This window comes from Scaptodrosophila lebanonensis, unplaced genomic scaffold (assembly GCF_003285725.1).
Source record: "Scaptodrosophila lebanonensis strain 11010-0011.00,11010-0021.00 unplaced genomic scaffold, SlebRS2 tig00000168-arrow-arrow-pilon, whole genome shotgun sequence".
Classification (NCBI taxonomy): domain Eukaryota; kingdom Metazoa; phylum Arthropoda; class Insecta; order Diptera; family Drosophilidae; genus Scaptodrosophila; species Scaptodrosophila lebanonensis.
Genome location: NW_022060601.1, coordinates 639,138 through 663,709, shown reverse-complemented (window position 1 = coordinate 663,709; position 24,572 = coordinate 639,138). Strand labels below are relative to the sequence as shown.

The 24,572-nt window shown below is 39.2% G+C and overlaps 3 protein-coding genes across 4 annotated transcripts; 2 read left to right on the top strand and 1 right to left on the bottom strand.

The window, feature by feature from the left end:
* The first annotated feature begins 1,580 nt into the window (after positions 1–1,580).
* LOC115629848 (odorant receptor 33b-like) lies at positions 1,581–2,738 on the top strand. The gene is made up of 3 exons (XM_030526429.1): positions 1,581–2,279; positions 2,327–2,369; positions 2,614–2,738. Exons 1-3 carry the CDS (start codon positions 1,581–1,583, stop codon positions 2,736–2,738), a joined length of 867 nt encoding a protein of 288 aa, XP_030382289.1.
* A 15,175-nt stretch (positions 2,739–17,913) lies between these two features.
* On the top strand, positions 17,914–20,263 carry LOC115629854 (actin-related protein 8). Its single transcript, XM_030526436.1, has 2 exons — positions 17,914–18,104; positions 18,172–20,263. Exons 1-2 carry the CDS (start codon positions 18,100–18,102, stop codon positions 20,012–20,014), a joined length of 1,848 nt encoding a protein of 615 aa, XP_030382296.1. The 5' UTR covers positions 17,914–18,099; the 3' UTR covers positions 20,015–20,263.
* On the bottom strand, positions 20,009–21,194 carry LOC115629855 (putative sulfiredoxin). Of its 2 annotated transcripts, XM_030526438.1 has the most exons (4): positions 21,041–21,194; positions 20,617–20,990; positions 20,273–20,516; positions 20,009–20,209 (listed from the first exon to the last, which is right to left on the bottom strand). In XM_030526438.1, the coding sequence occupies exons 2-3, from the start codon at positions 20,857–20,859 to the stop codon at positions 20,304–20,306; spliced, it is 456 nt and encodes a 151-aa protein (XP_030382298.1). In that variant the 5' UTR covers positions 20,860–20,990; positions 21,041–21,194; the 3' UTR covers positions 20,009–20,209; positions 20,273–20,303. The 2 variants fall into 2 exon arrangements, with proteins under 2 accessions (XP_030382298.1, XP_030382297.1); XM_030526437.1 differs by having other exon boundaries at positions 20,108–20,516; positions 21,041–21,193.
* Between the last annotated feature and the right edge of the window lie 3,378 nt (positions 21,195–24,572).

Sequence of the window (24,572 nt, the reverse complement as noted above, 5' to 3'; positions counted from 1 at the left end):
GTTTATGCAGGTGGAATCATCAAATGAAATTAAAATTATTTAAATATAAGTTCATTGCTCGAAGTCGATGTTGCTTCTGACTTTTTTTTTCATGGCTTTTGACTGTAATTATTTTTAAACGTTTCACAGCAAAAGTGCGTTCAAATGGGTAAAACTCATTATTTTACAATTCAACTTACGTTAAATAATGTTCTTAAAACAATACTAACTAAAAAATTTTTCAATGGAAATTATCACGTCAGTCCATAATTCAAATTTAAACAAGAGAGAACGCTACAGTCGAGCAAGCCCGACAATGTAATACCCTGTACCCAGGTAAACTGCCGTCACTGAGTTATATGAGCCCATAGCAGCAGCAAAAAGAGGAAGAAGAAGAGCGAACTTGTTGCTGCAAAATTAAAAAAACAAAATAAACTCGTCCTTACTCGGACCTCGGAGAATCTGGATGCCAACTTTGGTAATTCTAGCTTTTATAGTTTCTGAGATACTCGCGTTCATCCAGACGGACAGACGGACGGACATGTCTAGATCGATTTCTCTCGTCATGCTGATTCAGAATATATATACTTTATGGGGTCGGAGATGCTTCCTTCTGCATGTTACATACTTTGCACAAACCTAATATACCCTTTTTACCCTACGGGTACACGGTATAAAAAGCAAGCAAAAAGTCCTTCCCATTTCGCAGAGTTTTGCAAATTTGTAATTCAAGTCAAGACCCACTTCTATTTTTGTAACGTCACGTCAGGGCCTATTTTAGCTTATATCTTATAAACTTGAAGGTCGTATGCTATCATTTTTTCATTGCATATAGTGCTATTAAACTACTACTCAGCTATATAAATATTTTTTAATTTTACTTTTTCATTAATTTATTTGGTATTTTTTCGTACGAATGACACATCACGTCAGATTGGAAGTGCCCAAATGCCCCCGGCTTTCGGAAGTTTTTTTGTGAGTTTTCAAAAACAACTGTAGCCGAAACCACCGGAGCTTTCTGTGGCACCCCTGATTATCAGAGTATACATATGAGGATTGCGGGAGGTGAAAAATGTAACAGACAGACGGAGGCGTGTGTTTTTATCACAATTTTAATTAGTGTTTGTTTTAAATTTGGGTTATTTATTTTAAATAAAATATTCTACACGTGTGTATGTACGAGTAGGGTATTTCAAAGTCGGAGCACCCGACCTTTGCCCATCCGGGTGTTTCTTGTTATGCCCATTAAATCATATTTGTGTATAAAGAAAAACAAAAACAATTTTGACGCGGCTTTAAATGTTATGCAATAAATGGGTTTTAATTATAAAGCACCTTTAATTGCTTAAAATTAAATATTAATTACGGCGGGAATGACTGGAATGTGCATAATATACACATTGCATAATTGTATCAACCAAACGCCTAATCAATAATTTATAAAATTGTTATCCCTTGTGTAAATGACAACAATTAAACATCTTTTATAAGGCATTGAAAGAGTCCTGTTTGTTAATGTTACTGTGATGCCGGCCCTTAATAGTAAAGAGCTCTGCAAGATTGTCTGGATTTTCTGGCATTCTCTAGGGATAGGACTCGACATGCGGGAATCGTCTCCCCATGTCAGATTCCTGGTCTACGGCTACGATCTGTGCCTGAATGTAGGCATTACCATATGTTATCCACTGCACCTCATCATAGGCGTCTTTTTGACCAGCTCCAAAGACGATATATTTAAAAATCTAATTATCAACGTGACTTGTCTGATATGCACCTTGCAGCACTGGTGTCTTCGCTATAAGCTGCGTAACCAGTATGCAATCGAAGCGTTATTAAGCACGTTGGACCAGCGAGTAATTGACGCATCAGCTGGTCAGGCCGCTGCACAACGCGTAGCTGGGCAGGCTCGTATCATTGTGCGCCTGTTCCTGTTTGCTGCCACAGCAGCCAACCTTTCGGCCATTCTTGGAGTGTTACTGAACAGTGAGCGACGGCTGATGTACCCTGGTTGGATTCCATTTGACTGGCAATCCAGCAATTCGCTTTACTGGCTAGCATTGTGCTACCAGTTCATAGGAGTGACCATACAAATTACACAGAATCTCATTAATGACATCTACCCAGCTCTAGTGCTGTGTCTACTAGCCGGACATGTACGTTTGCTGGGGCTGCGGATAGCGAAAATTGGAAACGAAGAGATAAAAGATGAAATCTCTTCACATTTTGTGTGCGCGGAAAAGGCGAACGCGGAACTGATCCTGTACATAGAGGATCATAAGAAAATTATCAAGTTGAGTTCAGTAAGATGTTTTTCACCCATTTCTTAATCACCTTTTATTCCATACAGAGTGTTCTACTTACTGCAGGACACGATTTCGTACGTCTTGATGGTACAATTCGTTGGTGCCGGATTGAATTTGTGTCTGGTGCTAATCTACCTGATATACTATGTTAAAAGCCTCACTGGCTATATTTATTACAGTTTTTATTTTGTTGCTATGTGCGTGGAAATCTTTCCATGTTGTTACTTTGGCAGTGTTTTAAAAGCGGAGCTAAACGCACTGCCGTACGCAATTTTTTCGTGCAACTGGCTACAATATCCTCGCGAATTTCGTCGTACGATGTGCATTTTAGTCGAACTAACGCTACGAGAATTCACGATGTACGCGGCAAGGCTAGTGGGTATACACTTAGATTCGTTCTTTGCCACCGTTAAAATGGCTTACTCATTATTTGCTGTTGTGCTTAGAATTAAGTAATGCATGTATAAAATGTGTTCATAACTCGAAAGCTCATTGATTAAACAACTGAACTTTAGCTTGTTATCTTTGTGCAAATATTATTTATTCTCTGTGACAAATTGCACACACATAAGGCATCAAGGACTAAAATTTGGTATACATAGATCGACTCGTCTTGTCATACTGATCAACAATATACATTGAATCAATAAAGTCTTGGCACAAGTAGAATTTTTTATGAAAGACGTATTTAATACATATTGAGGGGCAATTTTTTAGATGCAGTTAGTACCATTTGTTAATTACCTACACAACACGTGAAATTGTTCCGTTATCCCACATAGAACTGAAAATACACAAGAAATGAGAAAAAATGTTTGCAAATATAACGGTAACATTTCAATTTTCTTTGATATATTTCTTTACTCTGTCTTCAATAATTGCTCATTCCTCCAATTCCTTATGATTTTAAGTTAGTTTTGCTTTTGAGTTGGTGACAAAGCGATCAAAATGAGTGGACGCACAGAAATTTCAGTAAAGTCCGTAAAATGATTATAAATCTCTATGTCCAGCAAAAAACTTATCGGGAAATTGGCACTACAGTTGGCACATCATTTTCAAATGTGCTTATGTGTCCGTATGACACGTTTCATAATGATAATAAACAATGTTTCTATATTAATTTTATTAATTAATAATTTTATTGTTGTTAATTTTTTTTTAAATTTTCCATTTTATACTCTGTACATGAAATGTACAAGAGTATATTAGGTTTGCGGGAGCTGAAAAATGTAACAGGCAGAAGGAGGCGTGGCAGACCCCACAAAGTATATATATTATTGATCAGCGTGGCAAGACGAGTCGATCTAGCCCTGTCTGTCTGTCTGTCCGTCTGTCCGTCCGTATGAACACCTGGATCTCAGAGACTATAAGAGATAGAGACACCAAATTTTGCACAAAGATGCGTTATGTGTGTATTTTATACGAGTTTGTTTTATTTTTTTGATTTTCCCCCCCACTTCCCCCCTATGGGGGTTTTCCCGATTTTCCATTCGTATAATCGCCTATATATCGGAGACTATAAGACCTAGAAACACCAAATTTTAGTCCCAGATGCCTTATGAGAATACGCAGAAAATGTATATTTTGGAATTCCCCTCCCTCCCCCCTCTACCCCGCAAATCGTAACTCCCGTAATTCTTGGAATTTCGAACTAAAATTTTGGAAATACCCCCAGTTGGTTATTATATATCCGTATACCAAGTTTCACTATGATAGACCGATTTAACGATTTAACGAGAAGTTATAGCCATAAATATATTTGCTGCTGCAGCGCTGCTCAAGCGCTGCCCGCGGCTGTTGTTGATGTTGCTGTTTGGTTGACTGCGAAAATGCTTACACAGACACGAATTGATGCGCATAGGCATACATACACTCACACATACGCAATTGCTATGTAAATGTGCAATTATACACCCTTTACGTGAGTTCGAATACAGAGAGGATCCAATTTTTTTTTCTTTTTTTTTTTTATTTTCTATAATTATTGTAAACATATGTACAGAGTATTTCAAAGTCGGGACACCCGACTTTAGCTTTTTTACTTGTTACTTGTTATACCCTGTACCCGTAGGGTAAAAAGGGTATATTAGGTTTGTGCAAAGTATGTAACATACAGAAGGAAGCATCTCCGACCCCATAAAGTATATATATTCTTGATCAGCATGACGAGAGAAATCGATCTAGACATGTCCGTCCGTCTGTCCGTCCGTCTGGATGAACGCGAGGATCTCAGAAACTATAAAAGCTAGAACAACCAAAGTTGGCATCCAGATTCTCCTAGGTCCGAGTAAGGGCGAGTTTATTTTATTTTTTGGAATTTTCCCCCCCTTCCCCCGCTACAGAATTTCGTCAATAGCGTCCACATTTGAAATGCTACATTAACCAAACTTTGCACACATAATTTATATATAATTATCTACTGTTGTATAAAATTTTATCCAATTCGGTCAATTCTAAGAAAAGTTATTAGCGAAACAAATTCTCCCCAGTACAACCTCCACAAACTGCAGCAACAAGTTCGCTCTTCTTCTTCCTCTTTTTGCTGCTGCTATGGGCGCATATAACTCAGTGACGGAAGTTTACCTGGGTACAGGGTATTACACTGTCGGGCTTGCTCGACTGTAGCGTTCTCTCTTTTTTAATTGGTTAACATATTTTCCAATTTTATTGGGTCAAAATTTACAGTATTGCGTGGTCTCTTATGCATTCTTTTTTGACTCTTTCTGATTCCAGGAACATTTTAATTAGCAAAAGTCAATGGAAAAATATCTCTCTCTAAGAAATATAAGCAAAACAAAAGTGTATTATAAGGAGAAATTTTCCGCTCATGCCTTTGAATTCAAATATCTCGAAACGGGCTATTCAAAATTTTAATATTTATTTAAAATAGTTAAATTCAATTGTTTCTCTATAAAAATATGATAAAAAAAAGTTAATTCAATAACTGTTAATTTTTGGGTCTAGGTGGACCTTTCAGTGGAAATGCCCATATTCATTATTTCAAAAATGTGGCGTTTTAAACAATCGTCTGGGGAATGATTGTTACATTAGAGAATAATTATTTATAAGAATTACTTATTCATGATAACTGCGTAACTGCGCAAAATTCCAAAAAATGCTATACAAAATCTAACAAATAAATTTAATTTTTAATAAGCAACGTAAGTTGAGTTCTTTAGTGGGATCAGATGCGGGCTAATATTAACGCAAATGGCATATTTGTTTTTTATTTAACTTAGTACGTTACAGAATTTAAACACAATTAGTCAGTCAAATGTACTCATCGACTGGCAGCTGTTGCTGACAGCTTGCTTGGAGGGGAAGTTCGAAAAAATGAAATCTTTCAAAGTTCTGTGGTACCGACGTATTTTTTGGGAGTTATCAAAAACAACTTTAGCTGAAACCCCCGGAGCGTTATTTTGAGTTTTTTTGTGCGAATGTATGTAACAGGGAGAAGGAGGCGTGCCAGACCCCATAAAGTATATATATTGTTGATCAGTATGAGAAGACGAGTAGATATAGCCATGTTATCTGTCTGTCCGTCTGTATGAACGCAAAGATATCATAACATATAAGAGCTGGAATAACCAAACTTGGTATCCAGATTCTCCGAGAAAGTACGAGTTTGTGTTTTTTTTTTTTGAAGCAGCCATGTTTTTTCCATAACTCCCGTAATTTTTGGAATTTTGAATATTATTTTTATTACATCCAGTGAGTGATTGATCAATTCTGAAGAAAGTTATAGCTATAAATAAAATTGTTGCCCATGCTCTGCCTGTAGTTCTGCCCGCAGCGCATGTTGCTGCTTTGGTTCAACTCTGTGCTGCATACGTACACGCATATAAGCACGCAGAGACACGATTCTAATTCTAAATTTATTTATTTTTTTATTTATAAAAGAGAAGGTTAACAATTAATTCTTAACCTACTTAAATTTGGAGCACTAGCTGCCAGGGCTTTCAGCTCGCGTATGTATGATTTTTATCATATTTCGGAATAAATGCCTATATTTGTGAGGAATTCTGTTATTGATTGTATGTTGTCTATTGTTGGTGATCTTAGAGCGGTTTCTGGTGTAATGTTCATTTGGGATCTGAAGTGTGTCAGGTTTGGACAGTTAGTAATGATGTGTTGTGCAGTGATGGTGTAGGTGTTGCAGAATTTGCAGATTGGAGGATCCTGTTTTTGGAGTATATGACTATGAGTGAGAGCAGTGTGTCCGAGACGAAATCGGGTAAAAGCTCGCATTGGCGTAGTTTTGGCTTCAGGTGGGTATGAAGTGTATAATCCCGTTTGGTTGTATTTTTTGTAGTGGTGAGTGACATTTGTCCAATTGGACAAGTGTTTTAAATTTATGTGTTTGGAGATGAGACGTAAAAGGTCGGCTTTTTCTGCTATCTTTGTCGGTGGTGATGCATCCAAAGTAGCTAGCTTAGCGATTTTGTCAGCAAATTCGTTTCCTGGAGTACCCACGTGACTTGGGATCCACATAAGTTTAATGTTTTCTGTTTGGGCGAGAGCATCTCGGATTTGGGATATAATTATGTGTGTATTATTAGGATTTTTTATTGCTGATATAGAGGATTTGCTATCAGTGCATATTACATGTGGACGTTTTTTGGTAGAAGCGTATTTTACAGCAAGGAGTATTGCGTAGTTTTCAGCTGTGTATATGGAACAATTTCTGCTTATACAGCCAGAACTTCGTTCTTATTGTTTACCACAGCATAAGCCGTATTGGTAGATGTTTTTGAGCCGTCTGTATACAGGAATGTTGCATTTTTCTCATCTTTAACCGCTTCATTGAATAAAACACGTAGATGGTGGGGATTGGTGTTGTTTTTGTTATAAATTTCGAGGTCCGAAATAAATGCCTTTGTATTGATGTACCAGGGAGGAATTCTACTTGATTGGATAAGTGTAGGGGTTATATGAAACCCCAATTCCTTAGCTTGTTGGATACATTTGAATATAGAGGAGAGCTTTTTAGGCTGCCTTTTCCTCTTAAGTGCTGTTTTGACGATGTGTATGACATGCTTATTGGCGTTGAGAGTTAGTCTTGGGATGAGTCTAAGAGAGAGGTCGGGAAAGCGCGGATGCTCCGTTTTACTGCAGTGTGGTAAGGGGGGCCTATGTTCCTTAAATTGGTTTTGCAAGTGTGCCCGTAGATAATAGCCCATAGTCTATTTTTGAGAGCATAAGTGCCTGAATGATATTGATCATAGTGTTTCTGTGTGTGTGAGATCTTTGAGTGGTTAGATATTTAATTATGTTTAATCTGGCAGCTAGGCTTTTCCCAATATAGTTACAATGCTCCTTAAAATTAAGTTTATTGTCAAATATTAAGCCTAGTATTCTTAGATAATTAACATAATGAATAGTAGTATTATTTAAATTAATTTCTAGGGGTTGACAATTGTGTTTTTTGCATATATGTAACATTTTACATTTATCAAGGGACAGGCAGGCTCCCGAGGTTTGAGACCAAGTATTTATTACTTCTAGAATGTGCTTAAACATAGCATTTACAGTCCTTATATTCTTAAGTTTTGTAAAAATCAGAACATCGTCTGCAAATATAATGTGTTCCATGTGATTGAAGCGATTAAGGATACCAGAGATCTCGTCAAAAGCTAATATAAATAGGGTTACCGACAGTGGGGAGCCCTGGGGGATCCCGTTGTGTAAGGGGAATATATTTGAGTAGGAGTTGTGAATGCGGACGGAGAATTTACGATTTGTTAAAAATGACTTTAAGATATTGAACATTTTGGTTCCAATTTTCATTTTTGATAGTTGGTTTAAGACTATTCTGTCAAAAGCCTTCTCGAAATCAAGACTGAGGACTGAAACATGGTTACGTGAGGCTATTGCTGTAGTTGAAAAGTGTTCGAAAATCAGGAGGGCGTCAAGGGTACTATGGTGTTTCTTAAAACCGAATTGAAGCTCACTAAGGGCTCGCTTACTGGTAGCATACCACATTATGCGTTTTGCGATGATTTTTTCGAAAATTTTTCCTAAGCAAGGTAGGAGAGATTTTGGACGATAGCTGTTGAGTTCTGTAGGGCACTTGTTAGGCTTAAGTATTGGAATTATTGCCGCATACTTCCAGCATTGAGGAAAGTTACCTTGATTGAAAATGTTGTTGTACAACCTAAGAACTAAAAGCCTAAAACTTTCAGGGAGATTTTTTAGCATAGGGTACGAAATTTTATCTTTGCCAGGGGATTTCCCTTTGACAGTCGCCATTGCGCATTCAAACTCGAGTTTAGATATATTTGTCTCGATCATGTTGGCAAGTTTGGTGGGCCTGGGATTGGTGTATATTGAATTTAGAGTGTTGTTTTTGGTAACAATGAAACGGGAATGGAAGTTGTTATTATGGGAATAATTGGACCAAAATACCGCGAACGAGTTGGCAATTTCCACTTGGTCATAAATAGGGCCGTTTCGGCTGGATATGTGGTTGATGTTTGGCTTTGTAAAAGTACCGCAGAACTTTTTTATGTCTGTCCATATCTGCTTAGGAGGTGATGACGGGTGGATGCTTTCAGTTATGTTTTTGAAGCTGGCGGCTTTGCTTTCGCGGCATTTGTTGCGGAAAGTTGCTTGAGCCTTTTTGTAGCCAATGAGATTTTCGGGTGTTTGGTGGTATTTGTAGGTGTGCCAAGCTCTTTGTTTAATCGACCTTAGCCGATAAAGTTCACTGTTCCACCATGTACAAACTTTTTTTGGGTATGAAGGTTTGGATTGTGGGATAAAATAATGTGCTGCTGTACAGATCATTTTATGAATTCGTGCTGTTTCCTTGTTAATGTTTGGACTAGGTGTGTAGTTGTCTGTTTGAGATACAAGGAAAGATTGGAACCTAGACCAGTGGGCTTTGTCGGTTAGGAATTTGCTCCCGAGGGGTCTTTTTTGAATTTGCCCAGTGGTAAATGTAGTTATTAAGGGAAAGTGGTCGCTCCCATGAAGATCATTCAATGTGAGGCAAGATACGAATGGAAGTAGGTCAGGAGAGCAAATTGATAAATCCACATGGGAAAAAGTTTTATGTGTAGAAAAGTGTGTTGGTTGGCCGTCATTTATGCAACATAAGTTGGATGCTAACAGAATATTTTCAATAATTTTACCTCTAGGATTGACGCGAGGGGATCCCCAAAGAGGACTCCAAGCGTTGAAATCACCCACAATAACAACAGGCGGAGAAAAAGTGTTTAGAATGAGGTTTAGTTCATTTGGGAGTTCTTGTTCTGGTGGAATGTAAATATTAACAATGCTTTGTTTTTTAAAGGTATTTATTTCTATTCCCAGAGCAGAAACGTTGGATTCTATGCGAATAATTTTATGCGGCAGGTCTTTTTTAATCAGTAGGGCGATGCCTTGCTTACAAGTATAGATGTTGGGTAAGTTGTGAAAATAGTGGGTATAAGCATTTGAGGTGAATGCGACGGAATTCTGAATTAAATGGGTTTCTTGCACAGCTATTAAATCTGGGTTTTGTTCTTTTGTAAGCACCTGAAAATCTAATAAATTGTTTAGTAAGCCATTAATATTCCATTGCAGGATTGAAAGTGTCATTGCGTTTAGAAGATTGGTTTTATTTATGTTTAGCTTAGTTTGGATTGCAGGTGCGAGAGAAGAGAGAAAGCGAAATTTGTTCCTCTCCGGGCAAGCGATACATGCACAGTACGATGACGAAATCATTTCGAACGGCATGCCCCGCTAGTCGAGAAGAGGGAATTATATGTAAGCTTATGTTATTCGGAGGTATCGTCGTCTTCGCTGATTATCATATCAGTCGAAGAGAGAACACTGGAGTGGGAGGGGAGAGAGTGGTTGTCCATGTATTGGGAGGGGATGTTTAGGTCAGGTGAACGGAGAGAATATGTTGGTATATTAGTAGATTCTATGTTATCTAAATCTGTTTTGTGTTTTTTATTGGTTACTACGCTAGCAGCGTTTGGAGTGTCGTTTGGTTTTTTTAAGTAACATTTTTAGTTGTTGTTTTTGATATTTTGTTTTACCGTTGTGGTGTTTTGATGATTGTAGATTTTGTTACAGTCTGCGTGGAGATAAGTGTCTCATTACTTGCTTGCTTTTCTAGTATTTGCCTTGGTAGGAGGGTAGACTCGTTGGTGACATCAGCATAGGAGAGTGTAGGGGATTTGACCTGTGGGCGGCTTAACGCGGTTACTTTTTGTGCAGCTTCTTTATAGGTGCATTTAGTTTGGCATTGTATTTTTAGAATTTCTTTTTGTTGAATAAATTTTGGGCATTTGTTACTTGAAGCGGGGTGTTCTTCGTTGCAGTTGGCGCATTGGGTACGGGTACATCCATTTTCGTGTTGCGGGAGGCTCAATCAACGCATATAGCTGGTTTGGAGCACCTCTTGGTGGTGTGCCCAAAGAGTTGGCAATTCTTGCATATCATGGGGTTGGGGGTATATGGTCTAACTTTTGTTTTGTGCCAGGTAATATCCATGGATTCTGGGAGATGGTATAAATTAAATGTCATCAGAACCACTCCTGTGGGTTTTGGTTTTCCATCGACGATTTTGGTAAATTTATAAACACTTGAGGCTCCCTGAGATTTCAGTTCACTTACAATTTCCTCTTCGGGAACATTGATAAGACATGGGGCATAGACCGTGCCTTTGGTAGTGTTTAATGTTTCGTGAAGGCTGCATTTGATTTTGCATATTCCTACTAGTTCAGTAGTTGATAAAAATTTATTGGCAGCTGTTGAGTCTTTAGTGAGGATTAGGATTCGGCCGTCTCTAAGTCTGGTGATCTTTATTGTGTCTTTGCTGATTAGTTGTATGGCATGGTGGACCGCAAAGCAAGAGTATTCGTTGAGAGGCTTTGCCGCGTCGGCAGCAGAGACAACAACGTATTTTGGATTAGGTAGTTGGAGCACGGGAAGACCGGGGTATGACACTAAGGGTTTGTGGAACGACTTAATTTTGAGGGGGGTCGGCTAGCATAGCGAACTGATTGTCCCCCAGGCTAGCTGGGGGCATATTATCACTATCTATTAAGAACACGAGGTTTTGCACCGAGTTCGCAGTGAAGCACAGAGGGAAAGAAGACAGAAACCGAGTAAAGTCAAAAGCGTGTAAGAGTTTTAAGAAAGATAAGCGGAGTAGCTGTAGTAAACGTCTGCACCGATTGAGTGATAGCCGAAGACTGAATTCTAAATTTAATCTACCGAAATTGTACATAAACACTTATGTACATTTGTATGCATGTGTTGAATATTTTATATTTAATTTAATTTTGTAAAATAATTTTTTTCTTATATTTTCCTTTTTTGTGGAGAGTACAGGGTATTTTTATTGTAGGTGTTTACACTAAAACGCGTGCGTATACTTTTACGATGTAGAATATTCTGACACGCAGCTATTGCTAGCTGCATACTTTATTTAATTATTATATAATTATTATAAGGCGCAGCGTTATCTTAAATTTACTTATGCTATCGCTGATTTTGTAGGACTCCGCGTTATTCTATTATAAGTACTATCGCGTTTCTAAGACCCTTTTTCCGTCGCCTACGTGACCTGTGTGCAGCCGTCATTAAATTTTATTGCTGCACAAAGGATCGCCTAAACAAACAGAGGATCGCCGCATGTGGCAATCGCACATGTCACCAGATAGCCTCGGCGTCTATCTGCTGCAGGTCCGTGACGACAGGTTCTCATGTTCATGCTAGTGCCTGAACATTCTGCGGGTTGCCAGCAAACACGACAGCTAGTAGCTCCTGTCTCTGATTCCACTTTTTCTTCGCGTAAATTATTATCCCAGCTAATATGATTATCACCAAGCCTAACGATATGTGTCCATTTACCGTGTGAAACACCAGATTCTCGATGCGCACCCTCTTGCTTTCCAGTTTCTTAAGGTTTTGTTGTACTCGTTGCAATTCGAGTGAGTTGGTGAAGTGTTGATGGAATCCAAGTTTCCTTTTCATCTTATACTTTTAGGATATGTGGAGCAAACGTTGCTGTGTCAGTCGATGTTGTTATTTGTGGGGTGATTGTGGTGATATCAGCTATTCTAGTCGTACATCCGGAGGGTATGTCCGAAATTCCAAGGCTCAGTAATGCTACCACTTCATGGTAGTCTCCGAATGCTATGTGAGCTGACGTGTTTTTAAATATTTTTGCAAGCCAGCGGTTTTTTCCATATAGCTTTTTGTAATATACATCTCCTGTGTATTCGACCATTTTGCATAATTGCTTGTTGCTCAGTTTAATTGGCATTAACTCACAACTCTGGTCATTTGCATCTTTCCATGCCCAGCTTCCTTCGCATAGCCAAGTATACTTGTTTTCATGCTGACAGCGATTCACCCCTGTGTCGTCATTTGGTTGTATGCGCTTAGCTCGGTACTATAGATCAGAAACTCCGTTTGGATTTGCGGCATCCACCTCCCTTCTTTGACTTGAAGCGGCACTGGAACAATCTTGAAGAGACTGGCATGCTGGTTTACATATATGGGCAGCCTTGCATCTATTGTAAGCACGTTGTCCTTGAATATTGCCTGGGCCTTCAATTGCTGTATATTAACTGCAATTTGTCAGGAGACGTTCCACCTAGGAGAAGCTGGTTCCTCTTTAGTTTATGTTGAATTTTGTCCAACTCTGCCAACATTTTCTTCGGCTCAATCAGGGAGGGGTGTACCTTTCCTTGATTAATATCCGTTACAAGCGCGAAGGCTGCGGATTGCAGTTTTTCCGCTTCGTCAATCCAGTTTCGCACTTGATTATACTTATAGCTTCTTTGAAGATGAGAAAATTCTTCTTCAATGTGTCTTGCATCCTATTTATTTCATTTGTGACTCTTTCAAAGTTATTATTCACTTCTTCTGTGGTCGTGCGTATTAAATCCGCAGTTGCATTTATGACTGAGGTCTGGTTGTTCATGTACTCGTTGAGGCGCTTCTCGTTTTTGATGATAGTTTCCATGTTTTCCTTTATTCTTTCTGTAGTACCGCTGTCGAAGAACATGATACACCTTCTTTTCCTTTCCGATGCTTGTGTTATAATTTTGTTTCTTTCCTGTATGTTGTCTACTTTTGCTTTCATTGTACTACTAACTGGCTGTTTTATACAGGAAATCATCGGCTTGATTGAGAAATTCGAAGTAAGCTTGCATATTGTATAAAAATAGCAGTTGCCAACTTGACGAGACGACTTCCACCTTCTTAATTTTGTCCATAATTATTGCGGTTCGATCTTCCATATGTTGAATGCTACTTGTATTAGTTGTAGGTATTGTAGCGGTACTTGCAACTTTCAGGATCATAAGAAGGCTAATGATTGCTTTTGTTGGCCTAATTTTTGCTGCCCTACTGCATCGCTGCCTTTTTCCATCGGCTGGCTCGTCGTTTTGGTCGTTGGCTTGTTCGTCGCTGTCTTGAGTTGGCAGCAAACAAATTTTATTTAACTACCTTTGGACTTCTCCATTTTTGCGTTTAACTGTGACTACTTGGACTTTACTATCTTGTCCTTTAGTAGTTTTAGTTAGTCGTCCCATTGGCCATCTGGCTGGGGACGTGTTCTCTTGTTTAATAAGAACAAGCTGTCCCTCTTTAGGGTTCGGCTTTTCATGACGCCATTTTGTTCGTTGTTGAAGTGACACCAGATAGTCCTCTTTCCATTTTCTCCAGAATTCCCCTCTGATGTGTTGTAAATGTCTCCATCTATCCAGAGATCCAATTCTTCGATTTTCATCATAATGTTCTGGAGCTCTTCTCACAAGAAAGTGTCCTGGCGTTAAAATTTCTTCCCCATGGTCATCGTTGTTCAGATTAAGCAGTTTAACACTGCCTCAATTTGACAAAGCAATGTTGTAAACTCTTCGAACGTGAAACTGCTTTCGCCGATGACTCGCCTGAGATGGTGTTTCACCGACTTAACTCCAGCTTCCCATAATCCTCCCATATGGCGGCTTGCCGGCGGGATAAAGTGCCAATGGATGCCTTCTTTTTCGAGAACCGGCACCAGGTTGTTGTTGCTTTTTACTGCGGCAACAAGCTCCTTGTTCAATATTCTGGCTGCTCCCACGAAGTTGGTGCCATTGTCCGAGTATAGGTGCTCACTTTTCCCGCGTCTAGCGAAAATTCGTCGTAATGCTTCCAAAAAACGTTCAGCTGACAGGTCGCTAACGGCTTCCAAATGTATAGCCTTTGTTGCCATACAAACAAAGAGGCATATGTATCCTTTGAACGCTTTTTGTCCTCTACCTTTTGAGCATCGGATTTGAAAGGGTCCAGCGTAGTCTATGCCAGTATTTTGGAACGGATGATCACCTGTTACTCGATACACTGGCAAATTCCCCATTAGTTGGCTGGCCATTTCGTTTTTATACCTTATGCAGGTAATATATTTTTGTAGATACTTTTTCAACGAGTTTCGTAGTCCAAAGATCCAGTACTCTCCTTGAATGTAGTTTCTCTTTAGCTTCAGTCCGCCATGCAAGGTTTCCTTATGTGCTTTATTTATAAAAAGGCAAGCCAAATGTGACTTTCCAATAATTATTGGAAGTTTTACATCATATGGCAGTAAAGCGTTTTGAAGGCGACCTCCCACTCGTAACACGCCATCTCCATCCAAAAGCAGGTCAACTCCAATAATCCTGCTGGGTTCATTGAAGTATGGGTCTGCTAGTTCGCAACCCTTCCAATCCTTGGTGACATCCAAGTCTATTTTTTTACTCGGTAGAGCTCTTTGCAGTTTGGGATGTACCAAGGCTTGCGTTGTGGTTTCAAAACTGCTTGCAAACATTGGTTTTATTTCCAAACAGACACTATTTTTGATTAAATCGACACCTTCTGATATCCCCTGGACTTCCACATTGCTTTTAGTCCTCCGAAGTTTCAAAAGTTGTGCCGCTTCCTCTTATATAAGTGTTTTTTGTGAGCCTCCATCAATTAGCGCTCTCAACTGCTCATAATTTCCAGTTTTGTTTTTTACCAGAATCAGAGCCGTGGCCAGTAGCGTATCTTGCTCTTTGTGCTTTAAGCAAGTTCTTGTTCGTGATTTCTGGCTCCATCATCATGAAGCAAGTTGTTATGGGCCTTAGAGCATCGATTGCATGTCCAATTCTTTTTACAATCTTTCATGCTATGAGCACCTAAGCATTTGTAGCACAGGGAGTTTTTATTCACAAACTCTCTGCGCTTTCCGATTGGCTCGGCCTTAAATTTTTGGCATCTGGCTATTTAATGTCCATCTATCTGGCAAAAACGACATCTTCTATTGGCCGTTTTCTGTGCTTCTTTGTAGATGGCATTATTTTGAACAGAGTCTATTGAGGTATGTAGCTGCTCAATGAACCCCAGCACATCTTGCAAGGACTGAATTTCTCTGGCCTTTTTTACATGTTGCTCGTAAAGTTGTAGGACTCCAGTAGAAAAACGTCGCAGCAAAATCAGAGCGAACGATACCCTTATTTTTCTGTCAATCTTTTCAGATAATAAGTGGACTTTGCATTCTAGATCATCGATCTCGTCGACATCAAAGGCAAATTTTTCATATTTTACCTCCAGTTTATTGAGCGTCGACTGAACTTTTAACCACAGGAACTTCATTTGTACTTTGTGGTCAAGGATCTCTTCCAAATCGCTGTGGTCTAGGCAGGCATACACCCTTTTTATGTATTGCGTTACCTTTTCTGCTCTCTTATTCACTAGGTCTACCATGCTGTCGATTGGACTTGGGCTTCGTTGTGATGCATCTGCCTGATTATCATCTAGTCCTTTAGATGTAGTTGGTCTGATGTGCAGCACTTCCCTTATGTCCGTTTTTTTCAGCGGCATCGGTTGATCGTATTTCTTGGCTTGGTCGGCAACTTCGACCTTCATCTCCGAATCCAAATACTGCCATTGTTGCATCAAATATTTTGTCATTAAAATATTGATGATCGACGAGACCGATTTTCAATAGCGTCGTGTTCTGGGCAGCGAAATCACCTGCCAACTTTTTCACGATGGGTGCATTTCCTCCTCATTTAATGTGCGTAACCAGATAAAAAGTAGAAAAATAATTCAAGAGATGAGGGTAAATATTTTCCGTTAAACCGTAATTTTACTCAAATTTAACTTTTTATAGCCTGTACCCAAAGGGTGAAAGGCTATACTAATTTTGTGCGCATATATGTAACACACAGAAGGAGGCGTGGCAGACCCCACAAAGTATATATATTCTTGATCAGGATGAGAAGCCGAGTGGATATAGCCTTGTCCGTCCGTCCGTCTGTCCGTCTGTCTGTCCGTATGCACGCAAGGATCTCAGAAAATATAAGAGCTAGAATAACCAAACTTGGTTTCCATATTCTCCTAAGACCGAGAAAGTACGAGTTTGAGTTTTTTTTCGATGCACCCCCCACTTCCCCGCAATTCGTGTTTTTTCTTATAACTTCCGTAATTCTCGGAATTTTGAAATCAATTTTGGTAGGTACATCCAGTTAGTACTAACGTATCCGTGTGCCAAATCATGCCAAATCATCATGATAGGTCAATTCTGAAGAAAGTTATAGCCATAAGTAAAATCGCTGCTCATGCGCTGCCTGCAGCTCTGTCGGAAGCGCTGCCCGCAGCTGTTGTTGTTGTTGCTGCTTTGGTTCAACTTTGTCAGGCTTGCTCGACTGTAGCGTTCTACAAGTATCTTTTTCAATATAGCATTCTAATATCAATGTTATAAATAAAGTACAAAACATCGATGCTTCACACAATCGATCTATCGTCAAGTGCCAACGATTGTACTTCGATACATCGCGAAAAAACATCGGTGCATTGATTTCTTTCATTCTCATACAAATTTTTAAAGGCACAGTTGTTAAGAAAAGTATATTCAATATTACTGCATAACAAAACACGAGTAATACAATAAACAACGAATATTTATTCATGGAATTATTATTGATATTATTTAGTTAATTATTAAGTATCGCTTTGAATTTATTCTGTAATGAAATCATTTACCCTTTTAATTTGGTATATACATATATCACAGTAAACGCAATATTTAATTGGTGGGATATACAAATGTCTATGCGTACACACAAAAGTGGGTGAAATACCGGCGTATACACAAATATTAAAGTGTTATAGTAATTAAAGTCTTTAAAAATTTTGTTATTAATTAAAGACTTTACTTTGGCATTATTTACATTTATTATTTTATACTTTTTTGGTAATGATGTCAAATTGATGTTTAAGTTAGACGGTTGCTTCTTCCACTAAATTTCGTTTCGCTTTCGATGCTTTTGTCTAAACATCGATGATCGTCGATGTATCGCGTTCAAAAAAACAGCGGAAAAAATCGAGTACTCATTATCAAAACATTGACGATGTAAAAAAAATCGATGTTTTTTTACAACCCTAATTTTTTACATCCTATGCTCATTCCTAATTATTAAATTTGTTCCTTCACATTTACATAGCCAAGTTGTTTACGTTTAAGCTATGAAAAAATGGTAATAGGCCAGCCAACATAATTAAATAACAATAAAGACTAATTAAAAGAAAATGTGTTTATATACATATTGTAATGTTTTTATTCAACAACAGTCATGTACTCATATAGTTTGAGTGCACCATCTTTTTTTCGAAATACTTTTTATAGAGATTTTTATAAATATCTCTCAATGATCAAAATACATTACTAGGAGAATTAAAGGAACTGAACCAAACAATTTAGTTCAACAACTCCTCTTTAGGACCTGGTCATAGGTACTAGTTCCCACCGGATCGACATAACTTTACTTAGCTCGAAGTCCTCGAAAGTGCTGCAGTGCTTTTCCAGCTCGTGATGCAGTAAGTAGTTTATTAATATAAAGATATCAACTCGTAATACAATGCATAATCCTTACATTCGTAAAAGACGATCTCGCGCCAGCAGTACAAGCAGTGGACGCAACCCGCACATTAATACAGCGTGTTCTCAATCTGTGCAGCCGCTGGAAGCACCAAAGATTATAGTAATACATCCGGGCTCGCAGCATCTGCGCATTGGCCGGGCCGCTGATCTGAATCCTCTGACAATCTTACATGCAGTCGCCTACAGACGCTTTCACAACGATGGCGATTGGCCATACCACGACCAGCTACTACCGCCACTGGAAAACATAAACCCGGCGCAGTTGCAGGTGGAGTTCGAGGAGCAACGTCTTGTCGTTTCCCGAATCTTGCAGAACTGCATTGTCGACGAGCAAAATCGTTTTCGGGTCGCCACGCCACCCCAGCAGCTCGCCAACTTCAATCGCAGCAGTGTAGCAGAGAAAGTAACGGCGCCCTCTCAATTTGGTGCCATGGAGGAACAGAGCTGGTTGGATCGCACTGCTGCGGTTCTATATGATGAGCATATCCTGCGGATGAGCGCATTCGACGCTCGGGATTTCGATATACATTTCCCCATACAGCGCGGTGAATTAAACGTTCACAAGGGGAAAGGAGGCTCTCTGCAATCCACCCTGACTCACTTAGAACGAATTTGGTCATATGCGCTGGAGCAACGGCTCAAAATACCCCTGAGTGAACTGGGTACTCACAGTGCCGTTTTGGTTGTCAACGATGTCTACATTCGTCGTCATTTGCGAGAAGCCATGACACTGTTGCTTCAGCGCCTTGGCTTCCAGCGTTGCTTTCTAGTGCAAGACAGTGTTGCTTCTACCTATGGTGCTGGCATCGGACATGGCTGCGTCGTTGACATTGGCGCGCAAAAAACATCGATTGCCTGCATTGAGGACGGAATCTCGCAACTAGATGCGCGCGTTCGCCTGAGCTATGGAGGTGGCGATCTAAACCAAGTGCTGCTTATGCTGCTCCGCAAATGCGGTTTTCCGTATCGCGAATGCAGCGTTCAGGAAAGCTATGTGGACGCACATTTGTTGGACGAGCTAAAGGAACGCTTTTGCCACCTGCATGCGAACATCTGCGGGGCCCAGGAGAAGCATTTCATGGTGCGCAAGCAAAACGGACAATGGCTACGCTATACTCTGCAGGTTGGCGATGAGGCCATAATGGCACCCTTGGCGCTCTTTTACACTGAGCTTCTGAACATAACGGGAAAGACGCGATGCGTCTACACGCAAAAATCGTCGCAAGAACAGTACGATTGCGAGGATTGCTTTGATGCCGAATACTTGCGTGAGACGGGTCGTCGTATGGGCGTGCGAGGTGGCGAGATACCAAATGCAGCTTCTACTGTTTCAAACCGCTTGCCCTGCTATTCATTATCTCAAGTGCCAGCCGTTCCCGATGGGGAAGAGGAACTGATTATAGTCGATCAAGATGAATCCATGCCGGCAATAGGCAACAATAACGCTCAACAGCAACAGTCTCAATTGTTGCAAACTCCTGCCTCCAGTGCTTGCTATTATAGTCCCACTGGCCAGATTTTGCCACTGGACATGGCTATCATTCGGGCTATAGGGCGTTGCGCCAGCTATGAGACGAAGCGGAAAATGTTTGGTTCTATTTTATTGGTGGGCAGCAGCGTAAAGCTTCCGGGCTTGGCCGCGTGGCTCGAGAATCGGATCAGTCAACAGGTACCCGGGCTGGAGGTGAACGTTTTCAGCAAGGGTATGGATGCAGGCATGGTTGCGTGGAAGGGAGCGGCTATTATGTCAGTGCTGGAGAGTGCACGCGAGCTTTGGATATCTCAAAAGGAATGGCAGCGCTACGGCCTGCGAATATTGCGTGAGCGATCGCCATTTCTCTGGTGAGCTACCGCTTTATGATTTATTTATTAAGTTGCAGTATAAACTATAATTATAGAATTTACAAGTAGCTATAACACGAATTTGTAAAAACAAGAATCAGTTTATGTAAATAAATTTTTATTCATATTACGTAGTACGTAAGGGCATCAACGCATCGACTCATGTTCCATTGATCGATTTCTATTGGCTTGTCCAATCCTAATACAGTATAAATCGGAGAATTCAATAAAATATAGCATTCAAACGGACCAATTTTCATACAAATGTAGATATATGTGATTTGTTTATGTTGTCAGACTAAATACTTAGGTGCACTGGAGCCCATGTAATGATAAAGATCACCCAGAGTTGAACGAACGATCTTAGCTTTTATGGTTTCGCGCTGCAAACGCTTGTAGGCCTCAAAGCGGTGGCAGCCGCCGAAGCTAAAATAGTAATTACCGCCTTTGCTGCCGACGATCCACAAGATATCTATGGGTGGCACCTGCTCTTCGCCCGTTTCTTGCTAAAAGACGAAAGTTGTTAGCGTACATACATACATATGTAAGAATATATGAATATGCATACGTAGACAGACTGTATCACACAAAAAACACAACATGTACCTTTATAGTGTCCATGAGGGAGGCAACTTTCTGCTCGTCCAAAATTGGGGGTATTGGCCGTTTTATGGCACTCATTGGTATGTTGTGCACCTCAGCAATGCTGGCGGTGTGAATTGTGGTCTCCCGACATGCCATTTTTGTGCTGTCTGATATAAATTTTGAAAAACAAGTTCTATGCGCATCAGCAAAGGTTGTATAAAACTTGTGAAATATCGTATCTTTGCACATCAATAAAACTAGCATTGGCACTTAGTGAGACCGTTATCACTTAGAGTTGCCACTTGTTTGTTTGCATTTGACTCATGGTATATTGGCGTTGCCTATGTTTTCTTCGAGGCTCCGGAAAGCTGTTTCCGTTGTTTGCACTATGGTTCCTAAAAGACGTGGCGTTATAATTTTGCATTATTGTGAGGGGCTTTACTACCTTTTTTTTGTAAAGCAATTAAACCTTTAAGCAGGTGATCCACACGCGAGCATGTTGGCCGAATTTGTTGTGCTCGACGAAATGTTCGACATTAATGAGGATGATCGGGTTGCTCGACGTTTTGCTCGAGTAGAATAGCAAAGTTTCTATCTTGCGGCTGTTCGTGTCAATAGTGTTGCCCTATCACATTTGTAAACAAGTACAGAAGCTAAAGTCGGGTGTCCCAACTTTGAAATACTCCGAACATATATATGTGTAGAATAATTTTGCGTGTATGTGTGTGAGTCTGTGTACGTCTCCTGTGCCTGTGCAAAGCATTAACAACAACAACAATTAAGCGAAAATAAAAAAAATTCCTGCTGATATGGCAACACCATTTTCTTGGCGCGCAGTCAAAGTTAACTGATTGTGTGAAACACATGTATTTGTGATTTTGGCAGCAATTTTTGGTAAACTTTCAGAGCTTGCAGAATTAAGAAAACAACCAACAAAAGATAAGTTATATAGGGTGCACCATCTTTTATGTCGGTATAAATAAACAAGCGATTTTCAAGTATGAGATATTTTTATTTAATTTGGTTCTGTACATTTTCTTCAGACTAATTTTTGAAAACAACATCAATCGGTCAATCGGTTCACTAATGACAAAGTTATTCAATATTTACATACCGACATAAAAGATGGCGCGCCCTGTATAATGGAAAACGTTAATCAAGGTATGTAAAATTATAATCCAAAACTGTTTTAAAGCGATGAAGTGTGTTCGTGTAATATATATATATGCTCACACAGGCACGCATAGACATTCATATTGTACACTCGCATAGACGCAATTGCTATGTAAATGTGCAATTATACATCCTTTACGTGAGTTCGAATACCAAGAGAGGTACCATCTATAAAATTTTTTTTTTTTCTAAATTTTTTTAATTCCTATAATTATTCTAAGCATATGTACAGAGTATATCAAAGTCGGGACACCCGACTAGGTTTTTTACTTGTTATTTTAGGTTGGCATTATTTTTAAATTATTTACGATAAATTTGTGTTTTAAATCGCACATTTTTCAATTAATAGAAAGACCTAAAAACATACAAGTATCTGTGTTTAAACATTCAACAAGAACACGACCTCTGTTAGGGCATATACTTTAAATTTGTACCCGTAGGGTAAAAAGATAAAACGGTATATTAGAGTATATTAATAAATAAAATGTATGAATGACTAGCAGGTCTTGCCCGTCTTTGCTGGGCTAAGTAAAATGTGCTTATAATTATAAGTTTAATTACTATATGATATTCTTCTTTCGACGCTCTCTAAAGTTTTTTAAAGAGTTCATTTTCCAAATAGCAAATATAGTACAATAAGTACTATGTATGGTTATACGTACATACATACATATGTACATATGTATCTTCGTTACGCACCGGGCGGACTGCCAGTCCTGACTTAACTGTGTGCTTCCTTAGCACGTTGTACGCACGGTTGAGTTATCCCCGAAAAGTTCGACGCGGGACATTTCATTTTGATTTATAAATCGGGACGTCCCGCCAAAATTGGAGCGTTCGGCAACGCTGATATGTACATACGTTTAAATTTTTCATGCAGGCGTTATCCGCCTATATACATACATATGTACATACATAAATAAGTATGCATTAAATTTTTTAATTCAATTCTAATTTGTGTCTTCAATTCCAAATATGAATGTTGTGAATGTAAAAGGCGTGTGTCTGCTTTTGTAAATCGCATGAATACATTCACAAAATAGACTTAACGGTAAATGACTCTTAGATTTGTTCAAAATACATTTGTAGCGTTGTTAGCTAACATTAAAACGGTAAGTCGCTGTAAATATGCGATCAGCTGAGATGCTAGAAATGGGCATGTGTCGTATGCTCTATGTGCTAGAGCATCAAAACTATCGATAGTTGAATCCGTCGATACAATCAATAATTCCATCGAAGTTTGAATGCAAGTAGCAGAAAATTTAAATAATAACATCTTATAATTTATTTAGATCAATTAGAACAAATCATATACAAACATACATATGTACATCTGCCCGCAACGCGAAGCAGAAGTAACGACGGTAACTGTAAACTTTTGGCATTTTGCCTTTGAAATTAACAGGCGTAAATGATCAAAACGAAAGAAGAGCGAGCCAATGACTTACAGTTGTTGTTGTTGTATTTTGTTTTAAAAATTTGATTTAAAACCATAGAACACTATTTATTACAATAAAACAACAGTGCTCGATTGTCCAATGTATACATACATACGAATATACATACATGCTATATATGTACATACGTACACATACATATGCATGCATGTTTCTCTTTACTTTTTCAACCGTACGTAGAGAACCGCACACATAGGCACGAACTGTTACTTGTTCTGCGTGTGATGATATATGATGTCCCCAACTATTTGATATTTGCGTTCTTTGTAATTTGTTGTTGCTGCATAAAGTTACTAATGAAAACCCTAATGCCAAATGTACTAAACAAAGAAAAATAAAAATAAAAAGATAAAGTCGGGTGTCCCGACTTTGAAATACTCTGTACAAATGTTTACAATAATTATAGAAAATAAAAAAAATTAAGAAAATAAAAAAAAAATTTGATCGATTTTACCTCTCTCAGTATTCGAACTCACGTAAAGGGTTTAAAATTGCACATTTACATAGCAATTGCGTCTGTGTGAGTGTACGTATGCCTATGCGCATCTATTCGTGTCTGTGTAAACATGTTAGCAGTCAACCAAACAGCAACATCAACAACAGCCGCGGGCAGCGCTTGAGCAGCGATGCAGCAGCAAATATATTTATGGCTATAACTTCTCGTTAAACCCGTCTATCATAGTAAAACTTGGCATACGGACACATAATAACCAACTGGGGGTATTTCCAAAATTTTAGTTCGAAATTCCAAGAATTACGGGAGTTACGATTTGCGGGGTAGAGGGGGGAGGGACGGAAATTCCAAAATATAAATTTTCTGCGTATTCACACAAGGCATCTTGGACTAAAATTTGGTGTTCCTAGGTCTTATAGTCTCCGAGATATAGGCGATTATACGAATGGAAAATCGGGAAAACCCCCATAGGGGGTATAGAATACACACATAACGTATCTTTGTGCAAAATTTGGTGTCTCTATCTCTTATAGTCTCTGAGATCCAGGTGTTCATACGGACGGACAGACAGACAGGGCTAGATCGACTCGGCTTGTCACGCTGATCAAGAATATATATACTTTGTGGGGTCTGCCACGCCTCCTTCTGCCTGTTACATTTTTCAGCTCCCGCAAACCTAATATACTCTTGTACATTTCATGTACAAAGTATAAAAAGCGCTGCTCCATCTAGTACACACTTATTGAACAAGACCCAATGGACTATCCACGTTTTGCGCCTCTTTTAACTTGGCGTTAAAAACTGGGCTTGACTTGAAGAATGTTACAATGCGTTTGCATTTAAAGAAGATATCTTGAAGGATCTGCAATTTAAGAGCTTCTTGCTCGAGCAAG

Excerpts from the sequence above, each read along its gene's own strand:
- LOC115629855 (XM_030526438.1), bottom strand. The coding sequence starts at position 20,859 with ATGCTAGTTTTATTGATGTGCAAAGATACGATATTTCACAAGTTTTAT. Across the intron at positions 20,517-20,616 it reads CCCTCATGGACACTATAAAG|CAAGAAACGGGCGAAGAGCA; the intron begins GTACATGTTGTG and ends TTCGTCTTTTAG.
- LOC115629848 (XM_030526429.1), top strand. The coding sequence starts at position 1,581 with ATGCGGGAATCGTCTCCCCATGTCAGATTCCTGGTCTACGGCTACGAT. Across the intron at positions 2,280-2,326 it reads AAATTATCAAGTTGAGTTCA|AGTGTTCTACTTACTGCAGG; the intron begins GTAAGATGTTTT and ends TATTCCATACAG. Across the intron at positions 2,370-2,613 it reads CGATTTCGTACGTCTTGATG|TCGAACTAACGCTACGAGAA; the intron begins GTACAATTCGTT and ends TGTGCATTTTAG.